General features: G+C 44.5%; 1 protein-coding gene across 3 annotated transcripts; it reads left to right on the forward strand.

The window, feature by feature from the left end:
• Positions 1–12,374: 12,374 nt before the first annotated feature.
• LOC130493494 (keratin, type II cytoskeletal 1-like) lies at positions 12,375–25,206 on the forward strand. 3 transcript variants are annotated; one of them, XM_056867250.1, is made up of 10 exons: positions 12,376–13,150; positions 14,810–15,027; positions 17,400–17,460; positions 18,421–18,516; positions 19,078–19,242; positions 20,102–20,227; positions 22,897–23,117; positions 24,184–24,215; positions 24,315–24,557; positions 24,600–25,206. In XM_056867250.1, exons 1-10 carry the CDS (start codon positions 12,497–12,499, stop codon positions 24,773–24,775), a joined length of 1,992 nt encoding a protein of 663 aa, XP_056723228.1. In that variant the 5' UTR covers positions 12,376–12,496; the 3' UTR covers positions 24,776–25,206. The 3 variants fall into 3 exon arrangements, with proteins under 3 accessions (XP_056723226.1, XP_056723228.1, XP_056723227.1); XM_056867249.1 differs by having other exon boundaries at positions 24,315–24,548; positions 24,591–25,206; XM_056867248.1 differs by having other exon boundaries at positions 12,375–13,150; positions 24,315–25,206.
• The last annotated feature ends 1,204 nt before the right edge of the window (positions 25,207–26,410 follow it).

The raw sequence follows: 26,410 nt of genomic DNA on the forward strand, positions 1-26,410 counted from the left end.
GCTGCAACCACAGCTTGAGGATCTTTACTATGTGACTGAAGATAAGCTGCAGCAACCATTTTATGGATGACTCCATCTCCCATGGCAGCCATTGTGTGGCTAGCTCTGCCTCCTGTAGCAGCCATTTTGTGGCAGTAGGGTTGCCAACCTCCAGGTGGTGGCTGGAGATCTCCCGCTACTACAACTGATCTCCAGTCGATAGAGATCAGTTCACCTGGAGAAAATGGCCGCTTTGGCAATTGGACTCTATGGCATTGAAGTCCCTCCCCTCTCCAAACCCCGCCCTTTATAAAATACATGCCCAGGGAAATGTCGATCGTCACTTTGGAATCAGGAAGCAATTTTTTCCCAGGCCACTTTAGCCAGGGATCCTGGAGGGTTTGTTTTGCCATCTTCAGGACATGGAGCAGGGGTCCCCGGGGGGTATGGGGAGGGAGGTAGTTGTGAATTTCCTTCATTGTGCAGGGGGTTGGACTAGATGACCCTGGAGGTCCCTTCCAACTCTATGATTCCATGTGAGCAATACTTTCAAATATGTGAAATATGTGAGCAATACTTCAAAAAAAAAAATCTTAGTGGCTTAGGTTGCAACACCATGATCCAGGTGGAGGCAGGTGCATGAGAAAAGAAAGCCACGACAACCTTCCCTTTAATGGGATAGTAATACTGCTATTTTCACACTGAATCACCTTCTGCTGAGACTGCTAAATGAAGGACGAGTCACTCTCCTTCCTTTTGTAACCTTATGCGAACAAGTGCTTAACCACCCACAAGGAGTAATAAAAAATGTGCTTCCCTCAAGGAATTCCTCCCACTCTACTGACTTCGCAGTTCCAGATTTTAGTTCCTTTGCATCAGGTACCCAACATAGGAGAGCCAGTGTAGTGTAGTGGTTAAGAGCGGCGAACTCTAATCTGGAGAACCAGGTTTGATTCCCCACTCTTCCACATGAGGTCTGCTGGGTGACCTTGGGCCAGTCACAGTTTTCCCAGAACCCTCTCAGATAGGGTTGCCAACTGCCAGGTACTAGCTGGAGATCTTCTGCTAATTCAACTGATCTCCAGCAGATAGAGATCAGGCCACCTGGAGAAAAATGGCCGCTTTGGCAATTGAACTCTATGACATTGAAGTCCCTACCCTCCACAAACCCCGCCCTCCTCAGGCTCCGCCCCAAATGTCTCCCATTGGTGGCGAAGAGGGACCTGGGAACCCTACTCTCAGGCCACGCAGAGGCAGGCAATGGCACACCACCTCTGGACGTCTCTTGCCTTGAAAAGCCTATGGGCTCGCCATAAGTTGGCTGTGACTTGACGGCAAGCACACACCCAACACAGAAAGACCAACCAAGTCAGTGAAAACAAAAAAGGAGAGGGACTTGGATGGATTTTCCTCTTAGCACAGCAACCTTGCAAATTAAATCAGAATGAATTCTCACTTCTTATTACCAAAACAAAAGTTAAAGATCCATGAAGAAGAGAGCATAAGTGCTCATATATGTTTGCCATTTTGCATAGACTGTGCATCAAGTGTGGAGGGTGAGACATGTGGCAGCATATAAAACTAACACCCGAAAAAAAACAATAAATAGGGTTGATGGTTTTGGCTCGGGCAAAGTTTTCTGGCCTGCTGTTGCCAGTTATGGAGCCAACATCAAGATTTGGGCACATCTCACCATTTGGTGGTTTGTTCATTTATTTCTACAACACCACCCCGTTTGTGGCACTTTACAGAGGGGAGGGGGCAGCTCATAGCACATAATGAGCCAGGAATGTCATTACATTGCTGACAACATGGTAACATCACTTCTGATTTAACTCTATGGTTTAACCATAGAGTTTTGGGCAAATGCTAGAATATAGCCCAACATGATAACATCACTTCTGGGTTGTGCTTGGGGTTGCCTGCCAACTGGTAGGAGGGTTGTGTGTGTGAGGAGGGACAGAAAATGGCCACTTTGGCAATTGGACTCTATGGCATTGAAGTCCCTCCCCTCCCCAAACCCCTCCCTCCTCATACTCAACCCCAAAAACCTCCGCAGTGGCGAAGAGGGACCTGGCAACCCTATTGCCCATATATTAGATTACCACTTTCCTGCAAACTGGAGCTTTTCTCAGGTTTAAAGAAAGATTTGTCTTGTCTGTCTATGGCTCTGATCTCCAGATCGAAGTATCCACAGTTAGGGCCATGCTGAGAATTATATATCTTGACTGATGTGTGGAAATGGGCAGATGAAGGTTTTCATAGCATGGAAATAACATCACCTGATAAATATGATCCCACTAAACCTTTTATTAAGCCCGGGCCTGGATGGCCCAGGCTAGACTGATCATGCTAGATCTCAGAAGCCAAGCAGGGTCAGCCCTGGTTAGGGTTGCCAGATCCGGTTTGGGAAATACAAGGAAATTATGGGGGTGGAGCCTGAAAAAGGTGGGGTTTGGAGAGGGGAGGGACTTCAAAGCCATAGAGTCCAATTGCCAAAGTGGCCATTTGAACTGATCTCTATTGACTGTATATCATTTGTAATAGCAGGAGATTTCCAGCCATCACTTGGAGGTTGGCAACCCTTGCCCTGGTTAGTACTTGGATGGGAGACCACCAAAGAATACCAAGGTCACTACGCAGAGGAAGTCAATGACAAACTATGATATGCCTCAATTACCTCAATTGCCCAATAAAGTAATTCAGGAGAGGTTATCAGGATCAAACAGTTCTTTTATTGGCCAATAAAAGAATAGCGCGTGTGGAGATGCCTTTAAAAAGCGTCAGAGCATTCCACCCAGAACAAAGAAAGACATCGTGTTTTATAGACTTTAGCATGAAGGGCACTAATCAGCATTACGTATAACAATCAGAGCCAATACCCATTAGAATCGTGTGTGTGTGTGTGTGTGTGTGTGTGTGTGTGTATACAACCATTTGCATAACCTATTAACGTGGTCTTAAGGCGTTCACTTAGGTGGCTATATGATCTCTAATGAAGAAACAAAACTTAACATTCTTATCTGACACTTCTGGTGTCTTCAATCTCTGGTCTAGGCCTTGTTAAGGTGGCTAGCGGTACCAGCCGAGCAAGGATGATCTCACTGGCACCTGATTTAGTAATGGCTGCCAGCTTATGCTAACCCAGTGATCACACACTAGTGAATCTGAACCAAAGATTAATTCTTTACCCCTTATACATGGGGCAGTGCCTTTACATATGTGTGCAAAATATATATGTGCCTGATGCTGTGCTCTTATACCTGAGCATAGCACCTCATACACCTGTGAGTATTCATACATGTGAAAGAATATATGTTTTCCCATAAATGATGTTTATAGGCACTTCAACCACCACGTTAATAAATCTGAATCTGAAACCACCTCTGTTAGTCTCTTGTAGGGTTGACAACCTCCAGGTAGTAGCTGGAGATCTCTGCTATTACAACTGATCTCCAGCTGATATAGATCAGTTCACCTGGAGAAAATGGCTGCCTTGGCAATTGGACTCTATAGCATTGAAATACCTCCCCTCCACAAACCCCGCCCTCCTCAGGCTCCACCCCCAAAACCTCCCACTGGTGGTGAAGAGGGACCTGGCAACCCTAGTCTCTTGCCTTGAAAACTGTACTGGGTTTCTATAAATTGGCTGCAACTTGATGGCACTTTACACACACAGATGAGTAGGTTGCCAGGTCCCTCTTCGCCACCGGTGGGAGATTTTTGAGGTGGAGCCTGAGGAGGGCAGGGTTTGGGGAGGGGTGGGACTTCAGTGCCATAGAGTTCAATTGCCAAAGCGGCCATTTTCTCCAGGTGAACTGATCTCGATCGGCTGGAGATCAGTGGTAATAGCAGGAGATCTTTAGCTAGTACCTGGAGGTTGGAGAGAAAATAAGTACCAAAAACAACTCATAGAATGCAAACAGAATTTAGTGCAATTGAAAAAACGTGCAAAAGTGAAACAAAACAACAGACATCACTATATGTACAATGGGAAAAATATATACGTAGCTCCCAAGGAGTCTTCAATAACGCCTTCTTAAACGTAATTATGACTCCCAAACGACTTCATACGTGGAAATTCGTGGAGAAGACGGTAGAAATAATCAAAATCGGGTTGAAACGCAGTCCGGATTAACGTAACGTTTTCACCACCGCGTTGGTGGCTTCATCAGCACACCGTTCAATTATCGGGAGACCAAGCTCCTTTCATGAGCTTCAGTTTGACAGCAAGACTTCTTTGCTCCAGCATTTACAACAAGAAGGCATTATTGAAGACTCCTTGGGAGCTACGTATATATTTTTCCCATTGTACATATAGTGATGTCTGTTGTTTTGTTTCACTTTTGCACGTTTTTTAAATTGCACTAAATTGTGTTTGCATTCTATGAGTTGTTTTTGGTACTTATTTTCTCTCCAATTCCCCTTAGTACCAAGTGCCTTTTTTCTCCAGCAGTACCTGGAAGTTGGCAACCCTACAGATAAGCTTTTCTTGAAGGAACATTTTTCTTGTTGGCAACTATACAGAATTTACTTCCTAGTCAGCTATTATGGACTTCGGCAGGAGAAAGGGGGCAGCCTCTGAATCCCGTTTTGTGTAGTGTTCAAGAGAACACATTTTTCTCCCTTGGAATTGAACCCAACCAGGTTTCAAGTTTCCTTGCCCTGAAGAATTTGTAATCTCATAGATGACTTTATAAAACAACCAGACAAGTGCAAGGAAGGAGACGAGTGCTTGTTTAATTAACTCTTTGACATGGTTATCTAATTTACCACAGGCCTTGTCTGGCTGTAATTCCCTTCTGCAGCAGCATCCAAATCTTCCCATCTGCACTCTCGGACGGTGTTGAGCAAAACTTCCCTATTTCATTTCTTTTTAGATTGATATTTATGAGCGGGGAGGGGAAAGCAGCTGCGAAACTTCCTGCATTGTGCAGGAGGTTGGACTAAATGACCCTGGGGGTACCTTCCAGCTCTGTGTCTCTACGTTTCCATATTTTTGTCAATCATGTCAGTTTTCTGCTGTTTTCTGCTGTTTGCTTTTAAGGAGTCCTTTCTAGTGTGGGTGCCAATGGTACAGTCCTTGTGTGCAATGTAACCAGTATTTACATGAACAACATATATCATTAAATGATGGGGTACAAATAATGTATATTGCTGACTTATTGATGCACAAATGATGCCTAAAATGTGTACATTGTATGGAAATCGTTTGATGGGAGAAGACCAAAAAATAGTGCTAAAATGAAGGGTCATAGCATTTGGTTCGCACAAAGGAGAAAAAAAAAACCTAAAACAGGGATTAAAAAAAAAATCAAAACAACAAGGAAGAGTCAGAAAGCATTTCTATTCTCTAAGTTACATGCTCTTTTAAAAGGCTGATTTTAAAAAATTGTTTATACCCCACTTTTCTCACTAGTGGGGACCCAAAGGAGCTGACAGCACTATTCTCCTACACACAACCTCAGGTTAGGCTGAACGAGAATGACTGCCCAAGATTACCCAGTAGTAGGGTTGCCAGTAGGGCTGTTGATTCAGTTCAGCCCGAACAGAAAAACAGCCGAATTTCTCTCAATTCGGCGGTTTTTCAGTTCGGACGAACCGAACTCAAAAATGGGGGGGAACCAGGGAGCCGAATTGGCCGAGTTCGGGGTGTTCCCGAATAAATTCGGCCAATTCGGGCCCTTTCCCCCACCCCACGCGCCTTCAGGGAGCTTCCCTGGAGACGCGGGGGTGTCCTTTAAACAGATCTGCGCCTCCCGGCTGGGAGGCGCAGATCTGTTTAAAGGGCACCCCGCGCCTCTCCAGGGAAGCCCCCTGAAGGGGGACGGGGTGCCCTTTAAACAGATCTGTGCCTCCTGGCCGGGAGGCGCAGATGTGTTTAAAGGGCACCCCGCGCCTCTCCAGGAAAGCCTCTCCTGTGCAAAGCCGCGTGCGGCACATTTATGTCACTTCTGGGTTTACAGCAGAAGCGCCACATCGCGCAGGACGTTCTAGCACGCTAACCACCCAAATTCTGTGGAAACCATAGAGTTTTCAGGGTGTGTGCTAGAACATCCCTATCATGATGCGGCGCTTCCGGGGTAAACCCAAAAGTGATGTAATCATGCCACAAGTGGCCATGCGCAAGGGATAAACAAACTGAAGAACCTCTCTGTTCAGCCCAGTTAATTGGTGGGCATATGGTAAGTCTACCCAGTAGAGTTGCCAGCTCTGGGTTGGGAAATACGTGGAGATTTTGGGAGTGGACTCTGAGGAGGGCAGGATTTGGGGAGGGGAGGGATGTCAGTAGCCATTTTCTCCAGGTGAACTGATTTCTGTCTCCTGGGGATAGGGGTGCCAACCTCCAGCTATTAGCTGGAGATCTCCTGCTGTTACAGCTGATCTCCAGCCAATAGAGATCGGTTCACCTGGAGAAAATGGCCACTTTGGCCATTGGACTTTATGGCATTGAAGCCCCTCCCCAAACCCCACCCTCCAGAGGCTCTGCCTCAAAAACCTCCTGCTGATGGCAAAGAGGGACCTTGCAACCTTACCTGGAAATCAGTTGTAATAGCAGGAGATCTCCAGCCACCACCCAGTAAGCTGCCATGGCATGGTGGGGACCAGGTCTCACAGATCTTAGTCCAACACTTCAACCACTACAACAAGATGTAACAATTGGGCCAAACTAGATCTAACAATTGCAGATCTGTGTAATACAACTAGGTCACTGCCAACTCCATATAATGCAAGGGGCCTGTGGGTGGTTTGAAGCCCAGTTTGGGTGTAAGGTAGATAGGTAGAGATGTCTACCTACCTTACATGTCCTGCTGGCAGCCCTCTTCCTCCGACACACCTTAATGGGCTGGCAGGGGAGAAATGGAGGGGAAATCCTCAGTGCAGGTGATGCAGTGACATCACTTCCAGCACAACTCGGAATGACCTCAATGCATAGGGGTGACGCTAGGCTTACCAGGTCCTGTAGCTCCATCGGCGGGAACTTTTCTTGAGCATGCAGCGTGCACCTGGCATGATGCGTGCGCTCATCCCGCGTGATTCACCTACGTCACTTCCGGGTTTGCTCGGAAGTGGCGCGGACACTCTATCAATCTCTGCCGAAACCCTCTTCAAACCCCGCCTTCCTCAGGCTCCACATCAAAAACCTCCCGCCGGTGGCGAAGAGGGACCTGGCAACCCTCCCGCCCCCCGCAGGTTTTTTTCCAGTTCTTTTGAGACCACTTTTACCCAGATGTTTTTCTGGAAGCCCATTTTGAGTTGGCTTTTCCCTGGTACGTATTGTTTCTATCAGTTTTCTTTGTCCCACCCATCTCCAGCCCACTTTTCAAAGAGTAGACTGTCATCATTGTTATACCAATCCCTCTCCCCTCCAAGACCAGTGATTTCAGGTTTTTTTTAAGGCTATAAAATATCAATATAACACTGTAGTGTTGTAAAAATAGTTTATGCAGTTTCTCTGAATTCACAGCTTTCATTTAAAAAAGTAAGTCTCTAGCCTCTTGCCTTGCGGGGACATAAGGGAAAAGGCATATCTCCACAAGAGAAGGAAATAGAGTCTTGCTTAAAAAGTTGAAAGCTGGGAATTCAGAGAAACCGCTTAAACTACAATTACAACACTACAGTGCCATATCAATATTTTACAGCTTTTAAAAAATGGCAGGTGCTCTGAAGCCACCAATAACGCGTCAACAGTACCCTCCATTGAAACTCTTCATTATTTAAGGCACAGTGCAGAAGAAAATAATCTGACTCCAAAACTGTGAAAAGGCAGAGGGAGAGTAGATAGGTGGAAGAATCGAGCTCAAACCAATTCTAACGCTTGTGGATTGACTCCCATGAAAATCAGGAGTAACTCCAGTGTGCGGAAAAGGTCTGGGAGTAAGTGACTGGCAGAGAGATTTTGGGTGGAAAGGATGGTTAGAGCAGGGTCCGTTCTAGTATTTGAGAGTTCCTGTTGATGGATGATTCCTCTGTAAAATTCGATGGGATTATACCATAAGGAAGCCTGCAAGAACAGCTTCGGCAGGATGGTTGCTGTTCCATTTTCTTGTGAATAAAATGTATGAAACTATTGGAACAATGACCTGTGTGTTACACACATTGCAAGCATCTCTGTGTAAGAAAGAGCCAATGTGCATTCACTTTGCAATGGAAACTGGGACCTGTACCTGGATGAATGTGGGCTTAAATCACACATTCGGCTGTAAACATGTTGAATATAACATAAGAATTACTCAGTGCACGTATACAGAGAACTCAAGTGTGTACTATACACAGATTCACTGTAACTTGTAAACTGTAACTTGTAAACAAGGCTTGAGAGAACCGCGGCCTGAGGCCCTTGGCAATCTTACCCATCTCCAACAAAGAAAATGACTGTAAGAAGACACGGCCACCTTTAAATATCTCTAAGGATGGAAAAGCTGATATGGAAAGAGGTATTCCTGAGATGTACCCGATCCAAGATGTTAACAATAGCTTGTATTGTTGTTTCCCAAATGAATTGTTTTCAGAATTCTCACATCCTATACAAGCAAGCAAATCTGTACCAAGTAACAAATCTTTGCAACAGGGCTGCTTGGCAAATAAATTCCATTAGTAGAAAATACTTTGCATACCAAAAACCAGGTATCCCCTGATAATGTAGAGAACATACCTTTTAAATAGCTCTGCATTATCTCTTGTGTTTACTTGATTTGTTTGCTGTCAAGTCACAGCTGACTAATGGCGACCCCGTAGGGTTTTCCAGGCAAGAGATGTTCAGAGGTGATTTGCTGTTGCCTGCCTGTAAGTAGCAAGCCTGGGCTTCCTTGGTGGTCTCCCGTCCAAGTACTAACCAGGGCCAACCCTGCTTACCTTCTGAGATTTGACGAGACTGGGCTAGCCTGGGCACTTGGATGTATATATAAGTGCTTATGTACATATTTGTGTTAACATTCTGCCATGACTGATTCATGTGCTAGAAGTATGGATGGGTATAATGGATCTGCCAAGATAACAGGCATTTTTTCTGTCGGGGGCCTTCTGTTTTTATTCATCTATTTACAAAATGTATACCCTGCCTTTCTGCCATCTTCGGGGCCAACAAGGTAGCCCACACATTAAAAACATACATAATAGAAACACATAAGTTATCATTAATGGACACAGGTTGCATGTAATTGTGTTGGTTGAAAGCAAAATCCAAAACCAAAAGTCATGTAATACTTTTCAGTAGGACCAACCAAATAATAGGAAACAATCTGCAGGCTTCTGAGTCTTCCAGAACTCTTCTGCAGGATAGATATCAGCCAGTTTGCATGTGGAGGGGGATGGGAGATATTTCAGGCCTTGGTATTACAGCCTTTTGTCTGCATTCTGTCTAGAACACCATGCAGATTTAAATAGATAAAATGGTGCTAGATGGAGCTAGTATAAGGCTGCACTTTTGGCCTTCTAAGAGGAAGCAACCTCCCATTGAAATTATAAAAAACAATAATTGATTATTTCCCTTTCATTTTATCCCAAATTTCCTCCAAGGAGTTCAGTGTTGGGAGAGACAAATGGAACACTTGCTTTTTGTGCAGAAATGTGCTTTATTTGTAATATTTCAGAATAGCAAAACATACAATAATATTGTCGAAGGCTTTCACGGTCAGAGTTAATTGGTTCTTGTAGGTTATCCGGGCTGTGTAACCGTGGTCTTGGAATTTTCTTTCCTGACGTTTCGCCAGCAACTGTGGCAGGCATCTTCAGAGTAGTAACACTGAAGGACAGTGTCTCTCAGTGTCAAGGGTGTAGGAAGAGTAATATATAGTCAGAAAGGGGTTGGATTTGAGCTGAATATTGTCCTGCAAAAGTAATGTGCTAATCATTGTCCTGTAAGTATCAAGATAATGTGCTAATGAGGGTATGGTATGTTAATATGGAACCATTGTATCCTGAAGGGATCTGTTAATGTGTGTAATCCAAAGCTAATCTGTATGGCTATATTCATCCCCATACTGTCTTAAAACCACAGTGAGTGACTGTACCACTTACTCTCTCAGCATGTGTCATTGAACTAAAATAAATCCAAATAAAAATATAGCAACTTAGATATACACCATCACAGAAACTGGAGGGAATCCATAACCAGTCAATTAGTCAAGATTATCTCAGATGTTGTTACTTCTTGACCTTAAAACATGCAAGTACTCTGATGCCACAAGGATGCTAATCAAGAGCATTGCAGTGAAAGGAATTAAGACTGATTAATGTAATTGCTCACATTGTTCCATAAGTGGTTCCAGGGAGACTGCACTTGTTAGTACTTGTTCACTGTGTACTCCATCACTGAACAGAGTCCCCTACACAATTGCTACCCCACCATACTGGCAGTATCTGCCTGATAAGATGTTACTGTGCAGCTCGAATCTCTTAATGGAGATCCAAATGCTCCTGGAAAGAGGTTTTTTTTTTTTACATCTCAGTCCCTACTGTCATTCATGCACCATGCACAGGTATGCATCATGAACAGGTGGCCTGTGCTTCCTTACACAGTTCAATGGGAGGAGGAGGAGGAAGAAGAAGAGTTGGTTTTTATATGCCGACTTTCTCCACCACTTATGGAAGACTCAAACCGGCTTACAAACACCTTCCCTTCCCTCCCCACAACAGACATCTTGTGAGGTAGGTGGGGCTGAGAGAGTTCAGAGCAAACTGTGACTAGCCCAAGGTCACCCAGCAGGCTTCATGTGTAGGGCACCTCTACTTTGGGAAGCTGCCTTCTCTGTCAAAATTCACCAGGCAGCCTTCTCAGTAAAATGCACAGAGAAGCCATTATGCCTAGCAAAGCCTCATTGGAGCTCTTGGGTCTACAAGAAACAGAACGGCAAAGAAGAACTGGATACTTCATCCACAAAAGAGTGGGGTTTTAAAGTCACTGTGATCACTTCTTTATCATCATACTCGAATGTGCATTAAAAAAAATACTGATCATAAGCCAAATCTAGAACATTCTTCATTGAGTTAATATTCAAGGTGAAATAATGTAAAACGTCAGTAAATATTCATTGAGTTCAATATTCAAGGATGAATAGCCATTCCTCTTCATAGATAAGCTAATGGATCAGTGATAACGCAGGCTATTATAGCTTTGAGAGCACCTTCATGGTAAATACATTTCATCATAACAAACGAAACAATACATTTCATAATGACTTGCCTCATACTCCCGTCTTTCCTTTTGTCACAATCATTTGGCAGCTAGTTTCTTTCTTTCTTTTTCTTTTTGTACCCCTGGCCTGTCTAGCCATTTTTAGAAATGGTGTTTGCTGCCCAATGCCTGTCTTTCCATCTATCTCCCCTTTCTTCATTTACCTGCTCACCTCTGCATCCATCCCATCTTTCTAACCTTCTGTTTGTCACAGACGCACACTCCCGGAGGATATCAGTCTCCCTACCCATTCCACAAAGACAAAAAAAAAAAAACCCAGCAATAAAACATTTATTGATTGTTGCATGAATGCTCATGCCACAATGGACTAGATGATCTTGAAGGTAAAATGGAATATTTGGTGGTTCTTGCTGCTGAGGAAAAAAAAGAGAGCAGCTTTGGAGTTGTAGCTGTCCACCATCCTCTATCACCATAATAGCTGAAGCCCTCACGCCAGCATCTCTACTCCGTTTCCTTGTGCTGATGTCTTGGTGTATAAGTAGAAATGTCCCCTTGGCTGTTCAACGCCAGATGATTGTCATCCTTGCAAAATCAGTGTCCGCAGTCTAAGATTCATTCTCTGCTGAAGCTAGATCCAAAATGAAAGGAACTGCTGCTATTGCAAGAAGAGTTTACAGATGCCCATGCAAGAACCCAGATATATCCTCTATGACAACTTTAAAAAAAATTACTAAGGCAATGCAGATCCTCTTTGAACTGCAAGTTGAGAAACTACTCCTAGGGAGCCAAAGGCAATTTTCCACACAGCGGGCAGATTTAGGGTGTAATCGCGGGTGTGCTTTTGGAGTTGTGAAAGCCGTGCTATGGTTTGGCATTCGCTAAAGCGGTTGCCTGCCATGGGGTTTTACAATTAGAAATGCAGATGAAGATACTGATAGATAGGACCTCCATTGAGACGGAAAGGTGATGCACTATGTCATTTAAAGATTCTACTCCTTAGACACAATAAGCAAGCTTAAGATGTCTTAGTCACGAAAAACCTCTTGCATGATCACTGGTCTTCATCACCACCATCCTCTCTCTCTCTGTCTCAGCACTGAAAGGGTGTGCTAATGGGTAGGGTCAGTGTTTGGTAAACTGGAGATGAAGATCTGTCAACCACACCAAACCCATGAACACAATAAAATGATATCCACCTTCCCGCCCATGCAAAATCTAGCCCAACACCTCCCTGAAACAAATAAAAGGGAGGCTCTTTCCAGCTTTCTATTCAGAGGGACTTGCTTCCCTTGGGCTCTGCATGCATCTTTCCCTTTCTGCATTACAACTACTAGGCTTGATTATTTTCTCTGCTGCCTGTTCAACTTTGAAGACACAGTGATGTCTTTCCAGACTTATTCATCCTCCAAAGGGAGCAGAAGGGGCTACAGCTCATGTTCTGCTTTTGGTGGTGGCGGCGGCGGCGGCGGAGGTAGACGTAGCTTTTCCTCAGGCAGAGGATTTGGCGGTGGCGGTCTCAGCGGCCAATATGGCAGCAGAAGCCTCCATAACTTAGGTGGGACCACAAGGATTTCCTATGGACGGGGCTACGGGGGAGGCATCTGCGGTGGCTATGGCGGTGGAGGATATGGTGGTTATGGAGGTGGAGGAGCAGGTGGCTATGGTGGTGGTGCCTATGGTGGCTTTGGTAGTGGTGGTGGTGGTGGTGGTGGTGCTGGCTATGGACGTCTTGGTGGTGGCAGTATTGGTGGTGGTGGACTGAGTGGAGGCTATGGTGGTATGGGTGGCGGTGGTATGGGTGGCGGTGCTGGCTTGGGTGGATTTGGAGGAGGCCCTTTTGGTGGCCCCAGAGGCTCTTTTGGAGGACCTGGAGGCTTTGGCGGTGGGTCAGGAGGCATCCATGATGTCCAAGTGGATCCTAGTCTTCTGCGTCCAGTCCGTGTAGACATTGATCCACAGATCCAGCAAGTAAAGAATCAAGAGAAAGAACAGATCAAGGTCCTCAACAATGAATTTGCCTCCTTCATTGACAAGGTGAGTTGTCAAAGAAGCAAGTGCTACAAGTTTGATTCTTCCTTTGGATGGCATGTCAGGTTGTTGTTTTTAATTGAGACAACTTGGTTTTTAATAGCTGAGCCCAAGTGCAATTTTATATAATTTTAAAAGTTTTATTTGGAAATGTGAACTCTGATTTCTACATTTCTCCATACCTCACTGGGGATTAGACAAACTTTATTCTCAATAGAATGTTCTGAGACTAAGAGTTTGCCATCTGTAGATCGAGGTGTCTATAGATAAAAAATCTATTCGCATCAGCTGATGCATTTGCACTAGAAATTTCTAATTGTTTTGAATGCAGCTGAATGGTAGAAAGCAAGAAGAGAAGATCTTCTGATTTTCCCCAGCAATGTTTAGCAAAATGGAGGAAAAAAGTATGAAGTATTTTCATTAATTGATTCTCAGAGTTATAGAGTGGTTCAAAGCCCAAGGAACTGTCACAGGTAGAATACTTTGAGGCTTAAAACCTAAGCCAACATCTGACTGACAAGGATGTTTCTTTACAAATACAGGTTGTGTTGTGTTTTTTTTTTGCTAAAGTCACAACTGACTTATGGCGACCCCGTAGGGGTTTCAAGGCAAGAGCTGTTCAGAGGTGGTTTGCCATTGCTTGCCTCCGTGTCACGCCCCTGGTATTCATTGGAGGTCTCCCATCCAAATAATTGCCAAGGTTGCTGAGAGTGTGTGACTGGCCCAAGATCACCCAGCAAGTTTCCTACCAAAAAATATGCCTAAGGAGAAAGTTGGGAGTTCCTACTGTGTCAAAATATCTAAAGCATTTTGAGAAAACGGTCGGAGGCGAAAGTACTCAGTATCGTTCTGATTTAATTTAAACTTAATTTGTCACTGCATTTTGGCTAAACTAGTCTTGCATATATAACCATAAATAGTACATGGCCAGAACCATTTTTATATGCTCACCTACCCATGCATGTAGGGTTGCTAACTGCCAGGTAGTAGCAGGAGATCTCCTGCTAATTCAACTGATCTCCAGTCGATAGAGATCAGATCACCTGGAGAAAAATGGCCGCTTTGGCAATTGAACTCTATGGCATTGAAGCCCCTCCCCTCCCCAAATCCCACCCTCCTCAGGCTCCGCCCCCAAAATCTCCCGCCAGTGGCGAAGAGGGACCTGGTAACTCTACATGCATGCCAATGCTGGTCATTTGTAGCCTGCAGTTAAAAAAAAAAGGACAAGCATTTATAAAGTCTTCAGGCCTGCTTGCCTGCAGAAGGTTTTTACTCATCCAAGTAAGTGGTCATTTGCAAACGTGGGCTAAAGCACAGTTCTGAGTTGAATCTTAAGGTTCCTTCTTGAGAAAAAGAGAAGACATTTGAAAGAAACCCTGAAGAGTTTTGATAAGAGTAGTGAAGTTTCTTGGAGGAGTGGCAAATCCATACATCCATAAAATGTTACCCGAACATTCCAACCATGACTCCCCACCCCACATTTAATGTTAATAAAAGAGAGAAATGGGATATAGATCAGAGCTCAGCCTCCTTGACCATGACCTTTCTAGTGAAATTCAGATATTGGTTAATGGGCTGGTTTTGTTGTCAACGCTTGTCCTCTCCCAACATACTGTGAGGACAAACTTCTGCAGTGGCTAAGACATCTAACCTCTTGGGTTTCAGGTCCGGTTCCTAGAGCAGCAAAACAAGGTCCTGCAAACCAAATGGCAGATCTTACAACAGCAGTCACAAGGACAAGGCCCAAGGATGAACCTGGATGCGGCCTTTGAGAGTTTCCTTAATGGCCTGAGGAGGCAAATCGAAGGAGTCCGTAGCCAAAGGCAACAGTTGGAACCAGAGCTTCAGAGCATGCAGCACTACGTGGAAGATTTCAAGAACAAGTAAGAAGCAAACATGCATCTGAGTGTAATAGTGTAATACATTTCACACTTTCAAAGGGTCATAAATAGGGTTGTCAGCTCTGGGATGGGAAATACCTGGAGATTTTGGGGGCTGAGCCTGAGGATGATGGGCTTTGGGGAGGGGAGGGACTTCAGTGGGGTAGAATGCCATAAAGTCTACCTTCCAAAGTGGCCATTTTCTCCAGGTGAACTGATCTCTGTTGCCTGGAGATCAGTTGTAATAGCGGGAGATCTCCAGCCATCATCTGGAGGTTGTGCAGCACTAATGGCTAACTAAATAACCTTACTAAATACAAAATCATTCAGTTCTATTTTTGTCTGCAGCAATTATTATATAAATTTGCTATCTCTTTTATTCCAAAGTGTAACTACAAAACATAAGGTTGTAAAAGGACAGACACTTGAACATACATTTACAACACCAAATACTGGAATATGCCAATGATAGCCACTATAAGATACAGAAAACCTGGGAAACAACTTATCCCATATGGATTGCAGCAAACCACCTTGCTTAAATTGTATGAGCCCAAAACTGATTATACAACTAACAACTGGAAATCCTAAAGTCCAAATCTTAAGTATTTGAAGATAGAAGCTCTATGAGCTGAGGTGCTATGCAGTCAGGGTAGCCAGTACTGATCTTAATAGATCAATGGTTCTTCATATCATAGCCACATTCCAGCACCCAGTTAAATATGGGCCATTAGCCCATGGATTTCAGAATGCTTAAATGATTTCAGTATGCTTAGATGATTGATGGGCCAAAGGTTTATTATAAACCCATTGGTTTTCTTCAGCATAAACAAGTACATATACCAGAGTAAGGTTGGTTGCTACTGGCAGGCTGGTTCCATAGCTTGTGGTTCAGCAGTATCCTGCCGTAAACCACAGTGCTAACAGTGGCAATGGGTGTGATGGCATTGACTCCAGGTCTAGGGTGGATAAAAGGGCCCTTACAATTGAGTTTAAGAAGCTGTTGGTGTGTCAGCACATTTCATTCCCATAATACACATGGACAGAATGCTTTGGCTTGCGTTGGTCTCCTGCCTCCAAGCGAACTGGCAGGAACATCTGTGCTGTCTGCAACCAACACTGTTTAATTCTCATACGATTTCTGGGCTACTTTAGGTAAGGGCGCTTTCAGACTAACCTACCTCATAGGGTTGTTTTGAGGATAAAGTGGAGGACAGGAGAACAATGTCAGCTGGTTTGGGTCCCCAGTGGGGAGAAAAGCGGGATGTAAATGAAGTAAATAAGTAAAATAAAAACTGTTGTCTGAGCATCGCTAAAAAAATGATACTGATGATTAATTTTACTTCTTATCAAACACACATTTCAGTCTTGCTCTGAAATGGCTGTATAATTCCGCTCCTTCTCACGGACCATTAACGAAACAAACAAACAAAAAAACCCCCCAAACCATCAGTCTAGGAAGAGATGAGGAAAAGGCTGACAACTAATGCACTTCTTGCATGGAAATGTGTGGAAAATTATACATTTCCTACATGTATCTCATGATGCATGATGTCCATGTTGTCTATTTTGCGGTACAGAACCCCTTGGCCAGTATCCTCACATTGCCAATGGGGGACTGACAGTGAAGTCCTAAGCAGAGTTGAATCCTTCTATGTCTATTGGACTCATTGGGCATAGAAGGGTGTACTTCTTTTTAGGACTGCACTGGTCTGTGAAGGTGATCCAATTAGTTGACATGCATGCATGCCAAAGTACACAAATTCATGCGTAGGACATGTGGTGACACAGATGCAAGGTGCATGCAAAATCCCTAAATATAATACCTTGTTAACCAATTCCTTGCTCGCCAGCCACTCCGAAGTCACAAGCGGCAACTGTGTTCCCTTTCATTTGTCTGCTCTTAACAGCAGGCTTGCATCAGCATCTGTCAAACGTATGAATGCTCAAGCCAAAGGCCATGGCATCTTAAAAAAGAAAATTGATGTAAAACTTAACGACACATCAAGTCTGCATTATGAAATGATTCATTCACAATATAACCAACAACAGTGCAGTGCATTCACTGAATCATAGCTCTGAAAACATAATGCGCTTGGTTCTTAATTTTCCTTGCAGTCAGGGACTTGCATTAAAAATAAATGCTTAGGCTGGACATATCAAGGGTAGTAGGAAAAGTGGCCTGATGCACATTTTAATGACTGCTTTAGAGATCCTGAAACATGTATGGTGTTTATTTTGACCTCGTTGTACTCATCTTGCATACCTGAATCTTCTGTTGATGATTTGAAGAGTAGCCTGACAGATGAAGAAAATAAAAACTTAATATTGCAAGAAGAACTCAGGGTGTGTTTTTTTTAATTTCCTTAAAACAGGTATGAAGAAGAGATCAACAGGCGTACCACTGCTGAAAACGAGTTTGTGGTGCTGAAAAAGGTGAGAGGTGGAATGTGGCTGCATGCTGTAAAACAGAGAAGGCGTAACCCAGCGGTAGAATTCAATAGGGCATCAAACCACACTGTCCAAATGTCTAGATGCATTTGTTTTTAAGGAGGGGTGGTTTAGAGCTGATTCAATTATGTTGGTGCAATCTTCTTATGGGACAGTCAGGACTATCCTAGGCAGTGTGGCTCCAGTCAATAAGCCCTATGATTTCAGTGGGTTTAACTGGAGTAAGTCTAAATTGACCTGTGCAGCATACCTTCTCAGGATGAATGTGGGGATTTCTCACTGGTATGCCACCCCGAATCAGAACCGTCTTGTGTGCGGAAAGCTGGCATGGATAGTGGAACTCTAGGCCACATACTTTCTCCTTGACATCCTAGCTCAGAAAGAAGTTAATACGGTGGTGGTGGGAGGACTTTCCATCATCCACATCCTCCCCTCCCCATGCTCCACCCCCAAAATCTTTAGATATTTCCCAAACCAGAGCTGGCAACCCTAGTTCAAGCATTTTAGAAAACACTGTTCATGTACTGTGCCCTGCGCATTCAAATTTGTACAAAGGCCAGGGCTCCCTGCCTGAAATGAGAAGCAACGGGTTCACTCCAACTAGAAGTCACACCATCTTCTGATTTAGGAGCCCCTTTCCTCTAATCCTACAGGTGGGTGTGTCTGAACGCAGCCAGTCACTAGACAAAGAAGAGTAATCTGCACATGTTTAGCAAAGCTTATCTCCACGATCTCAAACTCCAGGGCTCAATTCTGACACTGGGAAGCAGAGTCTGAAGCTGAGCCCTGCTGAGTTACGGCTCAAGCAAAGCCCTGACTAAAGAGCCAGGAAGGGAACATGAAAACACTCTGTGCGGACATGCCCAAGATCTGCCATGTGAGTTGCAGCAGGAGATAACACCGTGAAAAATGTTAAGAATATGTTCTTGCTTTTTTCTCTTGCAGGATGTGGATTGTGCCTATATGACCAAGAGTGACCTGGAAACTAAAGTCGGTGCTTTGGCGGATCAGATCAGATTCCTAAGGGCTATATATGAACAGGTAAAAGAGTCCGCTCTGTTAGCTACCTGGGGCTTTCTTCCCAACCCCCTTCCAGTCCCCAGATTTCAAATTTGGCCTCATGAAAACCCACAGTCTTTTCTTAAGATAAATTACATATGATAATGGGCATGTATCATCTCAAATAGTTTGGAGAGTAGAAGGCAGGGAATCAAAGGAAGGCTGATGGTCGTAGTTGAGGATTAGATTAGAAGGGCATGCACCCAGTGTGAATAGTAAAGGACACAAAATGTCACTCCTGATTACCATTAGTTGTACATCTCTTTGTGTCTTCCTTTACCTGCACAAATCTCTTCCCCCCCCCCCACACACACACACAATATAAGCTTCTACGGCAGAGTGGGGATTCGAACCTGAGCCTCCCAGATTCTAGTCTGACATTCAAACTGTTACACTACTCTGGCTGTCTCATTATTTTTCTCATTCAAGTGGCCATCTACATTTTATTTTCCTTGAATGGAAAACTGGGGCAGTGATGGGTAGGAAAGAGCAGAGGTGAAGCAACCATGACCGATTGATGGAGATACCTTTGGTCCTTTACAGGAACTGTCTCAGCTACAGACAGTAGGCCAAGACACCTCTATAGTTGTGAGCATGGATAACAATCGTGACCTCAACTTGGAAGGTATCATCGACGAAGTAAGAAACCAATATGAGGAAATTGCCCGCAGTAGCCGAGCTGAAGCCGAAGCCTGGTACCACACCCAGGTAGGTAATGGAGCAGAGACAGGAGAGAAAAGAAGCCCAACATGGCTGGTGAAGCCTGTCCTTTTCCTTCTAAGGAAGGAAAAGATGGTCCAAAGAAGGCTAAAGTCAGGGCTTGTCATCCCCAGTTCTTGGCCTGACTTTGGTGTCCTGCAGGAGAACTGATGGCACCACCACACTATACTAACATTGGTCAAACGTTGGTAGGACCCCATTTTCTATCAGCAGAACAGAACTGTCCTGCCTCCCCCTTCCCGCTGTACCCCACTGATCTCCATGAAATCCTGCTCCTCACCAATAGGAGACTCTGAGGAACAACCTGAAGAGGGCCTGCAGCAGAAAAGGGGAAATAGGGGGAAACTGCTAATTTAGTCTGGATCCAACCCGGTGGCTTCCTCTTTTCAAATTGCTTCTTGAGAACTACAGTGCTGTGGAAAAGGAGGGGATTTGGGGTTTTCTTACAGACATTAGGGTTTTCTAACAGCAGCAAGGGGTACGATTGACAGTTTCGGTCGAGATAATTTAAAACTGTTCAAACAACTTTGGCATGAACAGTATAGCCACAAATGTTTGCACATTGTGGCAGACGGCCAATGGCCCTCTCATTTAAGAGCTCATGGCATATCTACCATGTCAGTGCAAAGTGATATAATAATAATAATAATAATAATAATAATTCCTTCTCTTCAAGGAAACCTATGAGCTTTTGCAAAGGAGACATCTCTATACTCTCCCCGACAGTCACCCTGATATAAATGGTTTCCAGACTGCGGTTTCTATTGTGACCCATATATTTGAGTGAATGGGGTGACATACAGAGGGATCTTCGGATAGTTTTTAACTTGTGGTTTCTGTGTAACAGTATGAAGCTCTGCAGAACACAGCTGGAAGAAACGGGGACAGCCTACACAGCACCAGACAGGAGATTCAAGAGCTGACCAGAGGCGTCCAGAGACTGCGCTCTGAAATTGAACATGCCAAGAAGCAGGTATGGAATATGAGCTTTCCAATAGGTTTAAGGCTGAAAAGTGACCTTTTTTGTCTCCTGTTGAAAGGGGCCATAGCATAAAGGCACAGCAGGTTCTTCGCATGTAGAATGTCCTAGGTTCTGTCCTCAACGGTTGGGGAAAGTTCTTTGCTGGAGAGCTATTGCCATTTGGAAGAGATCGTTTTATGACTCAGCAACTTCATCATGTTTGGAAACAGTCTGAAGCCTGCCTATCTATTTTTTTTAATTGCCCGTCTAGTTTCTCAACCCTTTGCAATGTGGGAGGTGTTCTGAAAAACATCAGCAGATGCCTCCTTTGGCTATTGCATCACATTGGGCAGGCGTTGTGCACACAAGATGAATTGCACCGAGCCAGGTGTGACACTGTTTGAAGTCGCATTTCCTTAAGAGGCTTAAGTGGCTAATGGTCCAGAGTGTGGCAACTGGTATGTGGAGCACGGTTGCTGCCATAAGTGTTGCATCAAATGATTGCTTTGCATCATATGGAAATGTACCATGCTGGGCTCCAGTAAGAGCTAGAAAAGACTTGGGAGAGATGCTGCTGATCAGTGCTGGGTTAAAAAAACCCTGGCCTGTCTTGCTACAAGACAGCTGCTTATAGCACTTCCATGAACAGTGATGGACTAGGATCTGAACAGTGCCAGTGGATCTGCCTTGCATGCAGAAGATTCAGTCCCCAGCATCTCCAGTTAAAAGGAACAGACTGTAGGTAATGTGAAAGACTGAGACTCTGGGGAGATGTTGCTGGTCAGGGTAGATGATCCTGACTTTGATGGACCATTGGTCTGACTCAGCATAAGGCCGCTTCATGTGAGCAAGGGTCAAATTCCATTTCACCTAAGAACTCTTTGGGTGGCCTTGGGCAAGTCATGTTCTTTCAGCCTTAACTTCCTCACAGGGTTGATGTGGGGTTAAATCGGAGTGGGGAGCTATGTGTGTTTGTGAAGTGCCGTCAAGTCGCTACTGACTCATGCCACCCTCATGAATCAGTGTCCTCTAAAATGTCCTATCATTTACAGCCTTGCTCACCTCTTGCAAACTGAGAACTGCAGTGGTTCTTGTAGGTTATCCGGGCTGTGTAACCGTGGTCTTGGAATTTTCTTTCCTGACGTTTCGCCAGCAGCTGTGGCAGGCATCTTCAGAGGAGTAACACTGAAGGACACTGTCCTTCAGTGTTACTACTCTGAAGATGCCTGCCACAGCTGCTGGCGAAACGTCAGGAAAGAAAATTCCAAGACCACGGTTACACAGCCCGGATAACCTACAAGAACCAATGAACTCTGACCGTGAAAGCCTTCGACAATATTGAGAATTGCAGCTTCCTTTATAGAATAAATCCATCTCATGTTGGCTCTTTTCCTGCTGCCTTCAACTTTTCCTAGCGTTATTGGCTTTTCCAGTGAGTTTTGTCTTCTCATAATGTAACCAAAGTACTAGCCTCAGTTTTGTCATTTTAGCTTCTGCCCTAAACTCCCTGGAGGAAAGGTAGGATAAAATGTGATAAACAGCTCTAAATCTCAGATTAGGGAGAAAAATGTGATCAACTGTCTCTTAGCACATAAAAGCACTGCTAGGAAGAACATGCCAAGGGCTGTACAATGCCCTCTTCATTTAAAAAACAGTTTCATTTTATAATAGTCATTAAACAGAAGTACAAATTTTAAAGCAATCTTGGTTTAGTTGCCTGCAAAGAACAATTTGATTTAGCAATAGAAAAGATTATGTGTCATCAGGACTCAATTCGATTTGGGGCTTGCCTGAGTTCAGCCCTGCTGGCACATGACAACAGCAAAGAAGACATTTCTAACTATGCACAGAGTCTTTCCCTCCCCCTAGAGCATCTCCAGCCAGTGCTCATGCACCTTGATATGGGGAACGAGGCTTCCAAAGCATGGGGGTATGGCTTTCATTCAGACTTCAGCCCCTGCTTATCAGCTCTTTAAAAGAACAATTTCCCTAATGTTTAATTCATCTAAAGAGAGGTCCCATAGCCCAAGCTGCTCTTAGGGTTGCCAACTCTGGCTTGGGAAATTCCTGGCGTTTGGGGCAGTGCCTGGGGAAGGTGGATTTTGGGAAGGAAGCTCAGCTGGGATGTGATCCACAGAGTCTGCTCTCTGAAGCTGCCGTTTCCTTCAAGTGAAATTTAGCCTTGAGCATCCCCCACGTAGTGAAAAGATGGGCAATATCATCCAGGTGGGTCAAAGCCCAACACAAAACATGTAAACCAGAATCCCAGAAGAGCATCTCATACTCTCTAGATGATGCCCTAGGAACTTCAGGCCAAGCAAGACAGGACCACCATTCCTAGAAATTGGCTGGACATAATTTCAGATCTCCGAGACAAACAGGGGAGTTGGTCAGGTGGTTCAAAAAGGCTAAGCAGAAGGACTTTCCAGGGGCAGACAGGAGTTAGACAACCAGGCCAGCCTTGAAACCTAAGCCAGCAGCTCCATTTCCAGAGAAATCAGGGCTCATTTTTCCTAGGAGGCTCATAATCAATGTACCACTGGCCAACAAACAACAGGGAGGGTTGAGACACTACTAGAACAAACAGGACTAGCGAAGGTCAGTCAGCCCAGGGATTTCTTCCTGACAGAAAGAGACCCATGGTGGAAATCAACATTCCTCCCCCTCCTCTCCTCTTCTAGTGTGCTCAGCTGCAATCGGCCATTGCTGAATCCGAGGAGCGTGGCGAGTTAGCCTTACGGGATGCAAAGCAGAAGCTGGATGAGCTGGAGTGTGCTTTGCAGAAGGACAAGGCAGAATTGGCTCGCCTATTGAAAGAGTACCAGGATCTGATGAACGTCAAACTGGCTCTGGACATTGAGATTGCCATGTACAGGAAACTGCTGGAAGGAGAAGAGAGCAGGTACATTCCCTGCAACCTTTTCGCATGGGGACGGTTGGAATAGAGCCAGGTCTTGTCCTCAGGGGTGTTTGACTTGATTTCAAAGACCACTGGATGTCAGATTCAAGTGTCAGGAATTCAGCCAGGATTAGGCAGATATTCAGGGAGCACCTTGCAAATATTCAGCATCAGCATTTTAGACAGCAAATTTGTGTCATCTTGGAAAAGACATGTGTTTTAATTAGTTAATTGTCTGCCTTTCTTGCTAAAACTCAAGGCAGATTACAGGACATAAAGTGGTGCTATCAGACAGCATAAGTTTTGCCTTCTTCTGTAACTACCTTTGCACTCTTCCACCACCACGGAATGAAGAGTGTTCTGTCTATAAAATTATGCATGGTTTGGAGAGAGTGGGCAGGGAGAAGCTTTTCTCCCTCTCGCATAATACTAGAATGCGGGGTCATCTGCTGAAGCTGGAGGGTGAGAGATTCTAAACTGATAAAAGGAAGTATTTCTTCACACAACGCATAGTTGAATTGTGGAACTCCCTGTCCCAGGATGTGGTGATGGCTGCCACTTGGAAGGCTTTAAGAGGGGAGTGGACATGTTCATGGAGGAGAGGAGTATTCATGGCTACTAGTTAAAATGGATACTAGTTGTGATGCGTACCTATTCAGGATTAGAGGAGCATGCCGAATATATTAGGTGCTTCGGAACTTAGGCAGGATGGTGCTGCTGCAGTCGTCTTGTTTATAGGCTTCCTAGAGGCACCTGGTTGGCCGCTGGGTGAACAGTGCTGGACTTGATGGGCCTTGGTCTGATCCAGCAGGGCCTTTCGTATGTTCTTATGTCCTCTCTGCTTATACATACTGGTCTAGAATGGGTGGGTTGATTGTTTGGGGGTGGGCAGAAATTGTGGTTCAACCCTGATGGCTTTTTGGTCCCATGCACTCCTAGTAGAATGGTTCTTAATTCTAGGAAGGACTACTATCACCCAAAAATACAATTAGGACTATAGGAGCAATTATATTTTCAGTCAAGGGGGCATTGTTTCAGTGAATGACATCTGTTTCTTGTTCCTAAACAGACTGTCTGGCCAAGGATCCCAAATTCACGTCTGTAAGTAGATTTATACCTTTTCCATCCTTGATTTTTCAGTTATTCTTAAGTCATGAAAGTGTGTGTGAGCAGGCCACTAAACCTGTGCTTCTCTTGCAGCTGTAAGGAGCAGTACCCACCGATATGGCGGTGGTGGAATCGGCAGCGGCGGAATCGGAGGCGGTGGACTTGGAGGTGGAATGGGAGGCGGCGGACTCGGAATGGGAGGTGGAGGACTCGGAATGGGAGGCGGCGGACTGGGCGGCGGAATGGGAGGTGGAATCGGCGGCGGCGGAATGGGCGGCGGAATGGGAGGCAGTGGAATCGGCGGCGGAATCGGCGGCAGCAGCTGTGGTTATGGAGGTGGAAGTGGAGGCTACGGAGGTGGAAGTGGAGGCTACGGAGGTGGAAGTGGAGGCTACGGAGGTGGAATTATAAGCGGAGGAGGTGGAGGCATCGTTGGTGGTGGCTCGGGAGGTTCCTGCAGCGGAGGAGGTTTCTCACGTGGTTCAGGAGGCGGTTCCAGAACAACCATAAGGAGAAGCACCACATCGTCCACCAAATCTGGTGGAGGGTATTAAGTCCCAGCAGATTCAGGAAAATGAGCTTCTAGTGGCAGCAGCACAACACCTTCCACCCCATCCTGGTAATCCAGAAAAGAACAAACTGTGTCCTGTTTTGATCCTCAAAGGAAACCTGCAACAAGGCACCATCTTCCACCTTGCTTCTGTTGCTTATCACTTAAAACATGACCAATGGAGGAATGTTGCCAGTAGAGAATGGTAGTAAAATAAGCCAACGGTTTTGTCATTTATGATAGCAGCTAGAAGAGATTTGATTGAGGTCCATAGATCATGCATATGGCGGTGCCTCATTCAATATGCTGTATATTTTTGGCTTTTTTGGGGGGTAGCTGCCAAACGGCAATATGTATTAAAACAATCTTTCCTTCTCTTTCTTGAGGCTTCTCCTTCCAATAGTTTGTTCTCTTTGGGTGCTGCTGTAATTCCATATTCCAGGAAATACCGTTGGGATTCCACTGTATTTGCCTGTGTTCGTGTTTGGACAAGCCAAAATTGATTACTGAGTTAGAATGACTTGTATTTGCTTGGAATTATCTAGGTGACTAGATAATTTTGTGATAATGAAAGGCACGTGTTACTCGATGTTCACTATAGTAGAGTATCACTGTTCTGCAGAAGAACACTGAATAATATTTACATCATTTGGAAAGTTGTCTTGTCATGAATATAATTCTTATGTCAATTTCATTTCTTATGTACCTGTCTTTGTTTCTCATGGTTTGTTTCCCATTTCCTTGGGAAGTGACCATTTTCAATAAACTGCAGTCAAATCAGTTGTTGTCTTTGTGTGTTTTTTTAATGGTAAGGCTAAAACAACTTTGAGGAATACGTATACACAGTCTCTTAAGTCAAATTTGGCTGCATACACTTGCTATTTCTTGCAATGCAGCCCTATGAATTTAGCACTGCTGAGTTCAATAAGATTTACTCCCAAATAAGTGGATAATAGGATCTAATAATAGGATCTGAGAATTAATTCAGGGTGGGATTTCCCCCCCTTCTCATGGAAAGGTTCTCCTTGTGGATGATGTATGATTTATGTGTTTAGAAAGAAATGCAAAAAGATTTAATTTGTCAAATTACTTTATAATGACCTTAAATTTCATCAGTGTGAATTATAATTTAAGAGAAGAGAGAAGGCGGTTTAGTCTGGCCCCAAAGCTGTTTCCTGACCCAAAATAGCCCCGAAGGACATTACTTCCCCACTGCGGGGGCCGCATGCTGGAAACCCTGACCCAACTTGTTAAAAAAGTAACATTTAGTTTAGTCCCAAAGCTATCCAATAAACATATGGCTGTAGTGATTAAACCTCGGTCTCCGCAGTCCAGTTTTAACACTCACTCCATTATACCACATTGGCTCTGATGCATTTGTGACAGTACTAGTCTACCACATGCATTATGTTCTGTCCCTAAGGGGTTCTTCTCCTGTTGCCAAGATTACAATACCCATATACATGCCAAATGCATGAGGGGCCATGTCCCCATGGCACATGTTTCGAAGCCTATGACAAGTATGACCCTAGGCTTGCCAACCTCCAGGTGGTGGCTGGAGATCTCCCAGAATTACAATTGGTCTCCAGACCACAGAGATCAGTTCTCCTGGAAAAAATGTCTGCCTTGGAAAGTGGAC

Source organism: Euleptes europaea, chromosome 1 (genome assembly GCF_029931775.1).
Source record: "Euleptes europaea isolate rEulEur1 chromosome 1, rEulEur1.hap1, whole genome shotgun sequence".
NCBI classification, from domain to species: domain Eukaryota; kingdom Metazoa; phylum Chordata; class Lepidosauria; order Squamata; family Sphaerodactylidae; genus Euleptes; species Euleptes europaea.

What these genes read in the sequence shown, in the direction of transcription:
- LOC130493494 (XM_056867248.1), top strand. Translation starts at nt 12,497, where the DNA reads ATGTCTTTCCAGACTTATTCATCCTCCAAAGGGAGCAGAAGGGGCTAC. An exon ending in TTGCCTCCTTCATTGACAAG is followed by an intron (nt 13,151 to 14,809) that starts GTGAGTTGTCAA and finishes CTTGGGTTTCAG; the next exon opens with GTCCGGTTCCTAGAGCAGCA. An exon ending in CTGGAAGGAGAAGAGAGCAG is followed by an intron (nt 23,118 to 24,183) that starts GTACATTCCCTG and finishes GTTCCTAAACAG; the next exon opens with ACTGTCTGGCCAAGGATCCC.